This window comes from Rhinichthys klamathensis, unplaced genomic scaffold (assembly GCF_029890125.1).
Source record: "Rhinichthys klamathensis goyatoka isolate OS25496 unplaced genomic scaffold, OSU_Roscu_1.1 h1tg000196l_1, whole genome shotgun sequence".
NCBI lineage: Eukaryota > Metazoa > Chordata > Actinopteri > Cypriniformes > Leuciscidae > Rhinichthys > Rhinichthys klamathensis.
Window position 1 is genome coordinate 9,341,525 of NW_026606722.1, and position 10,976 is coordinate 9,352,500.

A 10,976-nucleotide genomic window follows, 5' to 3' on the forward strand; every position below is an offset into this window, starting at 1 on the left:
CTACGAACCTGTACGTGTCGCGGCAAGGGAAGGCAGAATCACGACACACCCCTTCCAACTCCCAGAGATATCCTTCCCGTCCAGATCCAATATAGCTACCATATCTTTACTATTAGTATTATTTGAAGTTAACATTATAAAATACGTAGACCTAACACCACAAAACTAGTAGAGGATAAATTATTTAAAATTGGGCAATTCCAGCGTTATGGACGTGACATTTGCAGTCAAAACCTGAAATATAAATTCTCAGAAAATGCATTTAATATAGGCTATTGAAACTTCTGTTTATATATTATACTCCATTAATAAAGGAGTCCAGACATTAGAAAAATATAACGCATGTATTTTATATTTAATATGATGGAAATACGAGGGACGTGACACAAAACAACTTTAACTTTTAGGTGGCAAAATATTTTTTAATAATTCTGTGAAATGTGTGAATTACACTGCGCAAACCTAAAGTACCCACCGGATGAAGAAGGGTTGGCTCTCCACAGAACATAAAATATTCATTTTATTTTATTTTTCATGTTTGCATTTATGAGGAAAAAACAATGTTACGGACGTGACTGTTCTCTGAAAACGGCACTAAAAGACTGCTTTAAAGCGTTCACAGAGACCTCAAACAGAAAGCAAGCCTTTATTTAAAGTTAATTTCGTTTTGTATTAATTGTATCTTAATTTTAATCAATGTTTCATCAACAAATTACCTGGATTTAATAAATAATAAGTAAATATAGCAGACAATAATCAAGACACGGAGGCTCCAGCGCCTGAACTGCAGCTCGTCTCATAAATGAACCGAAACTCAGCATAGTCTACTTGCCTCACAGACCTGAGAAATATATATAGCCTATAATATATTACATTATGTCAGGGGTGCAACGGATAAAAAAACTCACGGATCTGATCATTTTTCGGATCAGCAAAAAAGACAAGACAAATAAACATAAGTTTTGTCTTTTTGTTTATTAACACTTTTAAATTAAAATATATAAAATCAACTTAAAGTGCACAAGGCATAATATCTTATTTTTTAGAGATATTAGGGGGGGGTTGACTGGTTGACTTACCGAAACAGGGCAGTCAGGATGCTCTCTGTCTTACATGCGCACACACGCAAGGTCTCTCGCTCTCTCCCTGTCTGCCATGCGCACGCTACACGGTTTGGAGCACAGTATGTTCTGTCTCGCATGCGCGCTCTAGATTCCGGGAGATTTGAACTAATTTGCGGGCATCAGGGAGCCGCTATCAATATGCAGGATTTTTATAAGTTAATTTTGTTAGGCCAATTCAGCGCTACGCCGGACTGTCCGGACAAAATCCGGACGTATGGCCACCCTACTATAGCCTGGCTGCGCCCTCCTACGCACTTCCGCTCAATTTCATTTTCCTTCAGTACTACGTCTGGGATTCTGCTGTAGACTTTGGTTTTCTCCGATCAATTTTTTGTAGGGCTAATCAGCGAACAGAGGGAGTGGCTGAGAACGATGACGTCGTGCATTATTTTGAGTTATAGTTCAGTAATGGCAGCGGAGAAAGATGCGAGCGAAGCCATTCGGTCCGTTGTAGCAACGATTGGCGAATATTAAGAAGTTAAAGCCGGAGCAAGAACAATCTTTGCTTAGTTTTGTTTTGGCCATGATGTTGTGGCCCTCCTCCCCACGGGCTTCGACATAGGCTACATCACGAGTAAACGTTAGCGATTGGTGGCAGATCCAGAGTGACTCTGGGCAGATCCAATAGTTTTAGACTTCAATAGAGTACCCGCCTACAAGGAAGTTAACGATTGTCAATGGAGCGGTGCAAGACTCTCTGTACAAATGAAATGTACGAGAGTCTGGTAGAACCAAGCTAACCCTACTACACACACCGTCCCGGTTTTATCCACTAACCTCTTTCCTTCATCATTATATTTGAAAGGGAAGCCAAAATGCTCCCATACAGGGGATTTAAATAGGAGATTATATAGGATTATACTACTCTTTTGGCGTACTGTTTTCCGCGTACTACCGTATATACCCGAATATAAGACGAGGTTTTTGTCCTAAAAATAGGCTGAAAAATGGGGGGTCGTCTTATATTCAGTGTCATCTTATATTAGAGTGGAGGAATCGATTGATGGCCTTTTTCTTGGAAAAAAGAGCGCGTCGCTTTCATTATGAGCGCGCATACCGCGCTCCTATATTTGAAATAACGAACTTGAGCGCGCAAAAAACGCGATATGTGAACAGGGGGGGCAGGTCTCTGCTCGCTTGTCTCCGTCCGCTCTGGCATCCTCTGTGAACGGCGCTTTTTCTTGCGTGGCTCGAGCAGAGGGAGAGAGAGAGAGAGAGCGGGAGCCGGATCGTCGTCGAAAACGGCCAGTCGCAAATCCATCCCGTCGCACTCAGGGCAGCCGCAGTCATGGCCAATCAGGAAGCGCATATGTGCCGGTCTCCGCCGACGAGCGGGCCTCTACACGAGGCACATGTGATACGAGGCATTTGGAAAACGCCTCGGAAATTTGCTCTTAAAATTATTTTCTGTTGAAAACCAGATTTTTTCCCCAAAAATAAGTCTGGAAAATGGGGGGGTTGTCTTATATTCAGGGTCGTCTTATAGTCGGGTATATACGGTATATAGTAAGCAAGTATTCGATTTCATACGCAGCAAGTCACTAGTTACGCCTTCAATGACATCACGCACGTCGATAAAGACGGCAAGCGATGATTGGCTGGAACGTGACATGTTTCTTTTCCACGACACAAGAATTTAGGAGTCAAAAATCACATAATCTGACACAGTGACTATCGTAACAGACAAAAATATTGTGTAGTCTGAACTAGTGTTGTCAAAAGTACCGACTTCGGTACCAAATCGATACTGAAATTTAAAAAATTTGACGAACCCAGCATTTCCCTCTAGCATTTTGATTCTTAAGCACCTCTGATTGGCCAGTGTGTTCACACACTTAACATATATGACTCTGATTGGCCAGTGTGTTCACGCGCTTAACATATGACTCTGATTGGCTACAATGATCAACGCTTCAAAACCATGTTGTAAATAGACGCTCTTCACCGAGCACTTACACAGATACACACAGGAGCATTTGAAAGCAGGCGTCTCTTAACGAATCCCTAATATATCCGCTGACAGACACCTGCTTTCAAATGCTCCTGTGTGTATCTGTGTAAGTGCTCGGTGAAGAGCGTCTATTTACAACATGGTTTTGAAGCGTTGATCATTGTAGCCAATCAGAGTCATATATATTAAGTGTGTGAACACACTGGCCAATCAGACTCATACACCGGTATATTAAGTGTGTGAACACACTGGCCAATCAGAGTCATATATGTTAAGCGCGTGAACACACTGGCCAATCAGAGTCATATATGTTAAGCGTGTGAACACACTGGCCAATCAGAGTCATATATGTTAAGCGCGTGAACACACTGGCCAATCAGAGTCATATATGTTAAGCGTGTGAACACACTGGCCAATCAGAGTCATATATGTTAAGCGCGTGAACACACTGGCCAATCAGAGTCATACATGTTACGTGTGTGAACACACTGGCCAATCATCAGAGTCATACATGTTACGTGTGTGAACACACTGGCCAATCAAGAGTCATATATGTTAAGCGTGTGAACACACTGGCCAATCAGAGTCATATATGTTACGCGTGTGAACCCACTGGACAATCAAGAGTCATATATGTTAAGCGTGTGAACACACTGGCCAATCAAGAGTCATATATGTTAAGCGTGTGAACACACTGGACAATCAAGAGTCATATATGTTAAGCGTGTGAACACACTGGCCAATCAAGAGTCATATATGTTAAGCGTGTGAACCCACTGGACAATCAAGAGTCATATATGTTAAGCGTGTGAACCCACTGGCCAATCAGATTCATATATGTTACGCGTGTGAACACACTGGCCAATCAGAGTCACATGTTAAGCGTGTAAACACACTGGCCAATCAGAGTCATATATGTTACGAGTGTGAACACACTGCCCATTCAGAGGTGTTTAAGAACTTGTTGAACAACACTCAAAATGCTAGAGGGAAATGCTGGTATTGTCACATTTTTTAAATTTCTGTGCCGATTTGGTACCGAAGTCGGTACTTTTGACAACAATATTCTGAACTAGTCAGTTCTTAGCCAGAAAAGGGCTGATCTAATAATCTAGGGGCCTCACCTCCAGGTCCATCCTCTTCTCCCCCGGGTTATCTATGAGGTAGCGGGCCAGTGTTCCTGGTGTGGTCCTGTAGGTGAGGATGACCGAGTTCTTGGCGTCCTGGCACCACTGTATGAAGAGCTCCCGTGAGAAACCCGACTCCAGATCGGGCTGACTGCACAGAACCACCTTCGGGCTGGGCACGCGGGACAGATCGGCCAGGCTGTGACACAGCGAGAGGTGCCGGAACTGGAAAGGGTTGTTCCGCTTGTCCTCGAAGCATCGCATCAGTTTATCGCTCATCCACTCGACCTGTGAGAGAACATGGGAACGTTAAATCTGAGATATGACATACCGAGAAAATGTCCATTTTGTAGGATTAGGGGTGTGTGATATTGGGATGACTGGGATTTTGTTGATACCGATACTTAATGTTTTGTGCTTTTGGCTGTTTTTTTAAGCTTTTCATAAACTTCATATTCTGTGTATTGGTCAGTTCATATCAGTAACAAAAATGTTCTTTTCCACTACGAGGCAATATATGCCCCCTTAAACTTTACAATGGTAACACTTCACAATCAGGTCTCAATTGTTAACATTAATTAATGTATTGACTAACATGAACTAACAATGAGCATGACATTTGTTCATCTTTATTAATGGTAGTTAAAGGGATAGTTTGGCCAAAAATGATATTTAAACCATGCATTACTCACCCTCAAGCCGTTCGAGATGCATATGTCAATCTTGTTTCAGACGAACACATTTTCAGTTATTTTAGAAAATGTCTTAGACCCTTCAGTGGATATAATGTGAAGCAATGGGGTCCACCTCCTTCAAGTCCCAAAATGTGCATATATCCTTCACAAAAGTAATCCATCCGGCTCCAGGGGGATAAACGAAGGCCTTATGAGGGTAATCCGTGCGGTTTTGTCGTAAAAATATACATATTTAAAACTTTATAAATGAAAATATCTGACTTCCGGCAACGATCGACGCGCGTCCACGGGTGATGGAAGTCGGCGTACGAGGTAGGACGTAGCGTCGTGACGTAGAACGAACGCGCCCGCGCAGCCAGAGATCAGAGCAAAACATCACCCGTGAACGTGCGTCGATCATTGCCGGAAGTCAGATATTTTCATTTATAAAGTTTTAAATATGTATATTTTTACGACAAAACCGCACGGATTACCCTCATAAGGCCTTCGTTTATCCCCCTGGAGCCGGATGGATTACTTCTGTGAAGGATATATGCACATTTTGGGACTTGAAGGAGGTGGACCCCATTGCTTCACATTATATCCACTGAAGGGTCTAAGACATTTTCTAAAATAACTGAAAATGTGTTCGTCTGAAACAAGATTTACATATGCATCTCGAACGGCTTGAGGGTGAGTAATGCATGGTTTAAATATCATTTTTGGCCGAACTATCCCTTTAATAAAAATCCAGCTGTTCATTGTTTGTTCCTGTTAGTTCACAATGCATTAACTAATGTTAACAAACACAACATTTGATTTAAATAACGTATCAGTAAATGTTGAAATGAACTAACTAAGATTAATAAATGCTGTAAATGTATTGTTAATTAATTCATAGTTCATGTTAACTAAAGTAGTTAACTGATGAAATCTTATTGTAAAGGGTTACCGGCAATCTTTTATAATCTTGCTAATCTATAATCTTATGATGTATGCATCATCTTTAATGTCAAATTCTTGCATTTAATCAATTAATTCAACTAGATTAATAAGGCAGGATTCGTTCAATTAAAAAGACACATTCGGTCATTGAATCATTTATTAAACTGATTCATTCAAAACGCTGATTCATTAAGTAACGAAGCACCGCTATGTGTTGCTCAGGGATGCAAAAAAAAAAAAATTCTTTTCTTTGGCTGTATTAGGAAATTTTCATTGACAAAAAGTAAAAACAGACAATATTGTTTTAACTCAAAATGTTAACTTAATGTTTATTGAACTATTTTATAAAATTAATATGTTGTGATATTAATTACAAAAACAGCACTCTTGCTTGTGTGATATTGCTTAATATCATTTGATATAAATATAAGACAAAAAAAAGCCCTGTATATCTAAAGGCTACATCATGCAATGCAAGAGTTTTTGTTTGGTTTTTGTAAAGCGAGTAACACTCTATAATGCCAGCTCACTCATTTACAACAACAATTGCGATATTATCGTAGACAACACAAATCACACACCCCTGTGTTGTGTAGGATTTGACTGTGACAGCGAGACCTGAGACTTTGAGAACTCCACCACGTTGTAGCTGACGTTGTTGAGCAGGGCGAGCGAGTAGACGCCCAATCCTGCGTCTTTGGTCCTCCAGATCTGATCCAGCAGTTGAGCCAGCTCCAGCACTCGTCCCGCTGTATCCACTGAGATCAGCACGTTCCCGTCACCACGGAGAGTCTCCATGACATTGGCTGGAAGAGAATGTAAAACATCACTCTTTGTCCGAATGAACGGTCCGATGTTCGCACAGATACTGTAAAATGAAATTCCAGGACTTTCAAGGACTTTTCAAGTACTTCTGTTTTTGGTTTTCAAGGAATACAATCAAAGATCTCACTTATCAAACAATATCTTTAATATCTTTCAAATTCTAAAAAAGGTATTCCAGAAATGCAATTTTAATAGGATTTCAAAATCCTATTCAATCCCCTTAACCATTGAAAGGATACTATGACAAAGATACCGCTTTCCTCATTCAAACAGATTTCTTTTCCCATGAATATATGATTGACCTGAAGAATGAAAGTTGTATCATATACTTGGAAATATTTGAGAAATAACACGCTAATAGCCATGTGAAAGCCATGGTTCAATATCTATATCCAACAGGCTGCAGCATTAATTTTGCGTGAAAAAATTGTCCTTGCGTTTTTCAACAAAAAAAAACCAACAACAATAATTTCATATATTTGCGAATGAATATTCAACATGTATATATTGTCTTTCAATAATTCAATAATAATACTTATTCATAAATATGGCTGTTTTCAAGGGTTTTCCAGGACTTAAAAAAAAAAAAAAAATCTAATTCAAGTACTTTATGCACTTTGTACGAACCCTGTGAACAGTATTAGGAATTCACTGTAGCAGTGGGTTTGAGAAGATCTCCTTAATTTCATGACAAATCATTATCATTATTTTCAGACAAACTACTGGGTTTGTTTGAACTTACTGAGCAGTTGCTCGTCACGCTGTTTCCTGCGAGGCTGTACATACGAGGCGTTGAAGGAGTCTGTGATGAGGAGAGACGGTCTGCTGACGTTCTCCAGCAAGCAACCGTTCAGATGACTGAGAGGACAGCAAACATTCTGGTTTACATTATGGCATTCTGGTTAACTCTACACCTAGATCAGAATGCCTCAGATATTTAAAGTCCCCCTGTAGTCAATAATTGTATCCCTTAAAACTCATCTATGATCACCAAAATTACATATTTAAATGTTTTTTCCTTGAAAAAAAAAATATTCATGCCTTAAAATATCTTGAATGTAACTCGACACCCTTGCCTCATTTTAGTATGCGCGGTTCAATGAATATGCAAATGAGCCCCGCCTCCACTCACTCACTCAGCTCAGAGATCCACTCGTTGACGATCACACGTTGATCTGATTGGTTACAAGGTCGTTTGTGATGTCAGAAACACCAGCAATTTTTAAAGAGAAAATACTCAGCAATGCTGTCGACTTATGAATTTGCACATGGTTTGTCTTAAAGCACATTAAAAACACCACATAGACATATAAACAACATAAATAACTTGATTTTCACTACAGGGGGACTTCAAAAGATGTAGTTCATTTACATTTAATCATTTAGCAGAGGTTTTTATCCAAAGCGACTTACAAATGAAGAGAGCAATAGAAGCAATCAAGCCAACCAAGTACGGTTGAGCTCTATGTATGTTCGCTGGTCAATGTTTATATGTGAATAAAAGCCTAAATGAATCTGTTCATCACATAAAGCGATCATGTCTCTTCACAAGACTTGGATTAAACCGCTTGTGTGTAAATAGACTTTCAATGGGAGGACAGAAATCTCTCAGATTTCATTAAAAATATCTTAATTTGTGTTCTGAAGATGAATGAAGTCTTATTGGTTTCGGACGACATGAGGTTGAGTAAACGATGACAGATTTTTATTTTTGGGTGAACTATCCCTTTAATGAAATAAAACTTTCTGATGCTACATTCAATTTAGGTTCTGGTGATTTCTTTCATACTTACATCTCCCTCTTGTGGTTGAAATCCACAGCATAGATGATCTCTTCTTCGCCGTCTTTCACTATTTTCCAGATAGTGCCACCAATCATGTGACCCGCAGGAAGTGGGGTGATGGACAGGCCGTGACCTTTTCCTGTTCATTAATAAATTATGATCAACTTTCAAGATACCAAAAAGGACACACATTATCACTGTTATTGGGGATTAAAGCTTCATCATTTCTGGTTTGGTTTTCTGTTTTTGCACATGTGAATGAGGACATTTTTTCTTGTCATTGAAAAAAAGAAAGTACATCCTCTCACCTTTCAGGTTGACGATCTGAGAGTATTTCAGCTGCTGGATTTTGTCAAAAGCTGAATCGACATCATCCAGTGTGAACAGAGAGAAATCTTCAGTGTTGTGTCGAGACTGAGATCAAACAACATGGAGGATAATTAATGTTTCGTCATCAGAATGTTTCTCTGTCTCGTTCTGATATTTAATTTGCGCAAACAAACCGAATAGCAAGAAGTGTTGTACACAACAAAACATTTCTTATGGGGATTCAACTAACAATTCATAGATCTCTTTCAAAGAAAAATATTTTTTTAACAAAGCAGTCATTACTGCATACTACCACTAAAAAAGTTATTTGCTCCCATCCGCCCCATTTAAATCATTTAAACTGGGCAACAATTAATCAACAGCAATAAGGGTGAAACTCACAAAACCCATACTGCATTGTGACTTTATTTTCATGATAATTAAGCATATTTTAGCATATTTTGCTACATAATAATTAAAAAAACTTTAGCATTACTGTAATGTGAAAATAATTCAAACTAATATTTGTTATACTGTTTTTTGCAAAAACCCTCAAAAGTTAAACATCTGGATGCATTACAGTAATAGTTGGTTTTGGGGGGAAATGTGCTTAACTGTCATAAAAAAAAAAAATTACTAGTCTGAAAATTAATTTTAGGGTGAAATGTGAATTGTCACTAATTTAAACTCGGTCTCTTAAAAAAATTATTCAATTAAACGAAAATAAACGTATTCAAAAGAAACCCAACACAAACATAAAATCATTCTAAGCTTCATATTCAAAAATCTCAAATAGCCTGCCATAAAATATTCATTAAATTATTATTTATTCTAAAAATGATTGATTATTTTATAATGATGATTTTTAGTTATTAACATATTAGTTAATATATTTTGTTTATTTGAGTTTTATGTGACTTTTAATTACATAAATGTTGCCAACTTTTTCTTTGTAAACTATTAATTTGACAATTAAAAAGAAGTATTTCAGATTCATACGACAAATCACAAGCAGTGCTTCATTTGAAACCCGTCCACCTCACCTGATAGAGATCGTACATGAACATCTGTCCCATCTTGTAAACGGGGATGGTGGCGTAGATGGTGCAGTTGAGCCCCAGTTTGCCCACAGCGTACGGCAAAGCTCCCAGATGCAGAGGATCAGGGTGAGAGAGCAGCACTGCGTCCACCTGATGGACATACCTGACAGAGACAGGACGGCAAATACACAATCACATACAGGAACTTATATAGTTGGGTTGACGATCACACGTTGATCTGTTACAAGGTAGTTTGTGACGTCAGAAACACCAGCGATTTCAGACCGTGTTTTTGAGACTGTCTTTGGTTCACTGCAGTTTTAAGGAGAAAATGTACACAGTTTAAGATATTTCAGATTTAGTCCGAGAGCTTTCTGACCCTCCATTGAAAATGTATGTACGGTATACTGTCCTTGTCCAGAAAGGAAATAAAGACATCATCAAAGTAGTCCATGTGACATCAGTGGGTTAGTTACAATGTTTTGAAGCATCGAACATACAAATTTGGTCCAAAAATAACAAAAACTAGGACTTTATTCAGCATTGTATTGTCTTCCGGTTCTGTTGTGGATCCGCGTTCAGTGCCGCTGCTGACGTAAGACGCTGCTGACGTGTGTCTGGTGCGCCCGAGCTTCGTTTACAGTCTGAGGGAGACGCACGCTGTGAACAAAACAATCTTCGCAAACATGTCTAAGGATTTCGACACAGAGGAAGACCAGCCATATTTATTTGAACCCGAATACACGGGCGCACCAGACACACGTCAGCAGCGTCTTACGTCAGCAGCGGCACTGAACGCGGATCCACAACAGAACCGGAAGACAATACAATGCTGAATAAAGTCCTAGTTTTTGTTATTTTTGGACCAAATTTGTATGTTCGATGCTTCAAAACATTGTAACTAACCCACTGATGTCACATGGACTACTTTGATGATGTCTTTATTTCCTTTCTGGACAAGGACAGTATACCGTACATACATTTTCAATGGAGGGTCAGAAAGCTCTCGGACTAAATCTAAAATATCTTAAACTGTGTCCCGAAGATGAACGGAGGTCTTACGGGCTTGGAACGACATGAGGGGGAGTCATTAATGACATCATTTTCATTTTTGGGTGAACTAACCCTTTAATATATAAATAACACCGCCTCATGGTCAACTTATCGTACCGCTTCAGGGAATCTATGATGTCCATG

At 39.2% G+C, this 10,976-nt stretch overlaps 1 protein-coding gene across 1 annotated transcript in view; it reads right to left on the minus strand.

Moving 5' to 3' along the window:
• cpsf2 (cleavage and polyadenylation specific factor 2) overlaps positions 1 to 10,976 on the minus strand; it is a 29,279-nt gene that overhangs the window by 17,338 nt on the left and 965 nt on the right. Inside the window, exons 2-8 of the mRNA XM_056262863.1 lie at positions 10,950 to 10,976; positions 9,783 to 9,942; positions 8,739 to 8,844; positions 8,440 to 8,569; positions 7,389 to 7,504; positions 6,440 to 6,627; positions 4,200 to 4,490 (exon numbers count right to left, since the gene is read on the minus strand). The exon at positions 10,950 to 10,976 is cut by the window's right edge and continues 130 nt beyond it. Of these exons, the coding sequence (XP_056118838.1) occupies positions 4,200 to 4,490; positions 6,440 to 6,627; positions 7,389 to 7,504; positions 8,440 to 8,569; positions 8,739 to 8,844; positions 9,783 to 9,942; positions 10,950 to 10,976 (1,018 nt within the window). The remainder of the gene's footprint in view (positions 1 to 4,199; positions 4,491 to 6,439; positions 6,628 to 7,388; positions 7,505 to 8,439; positions 8,570 to 8,738; positions 8,845 to 9,782; positions 9,943 to 10,949) is intronic.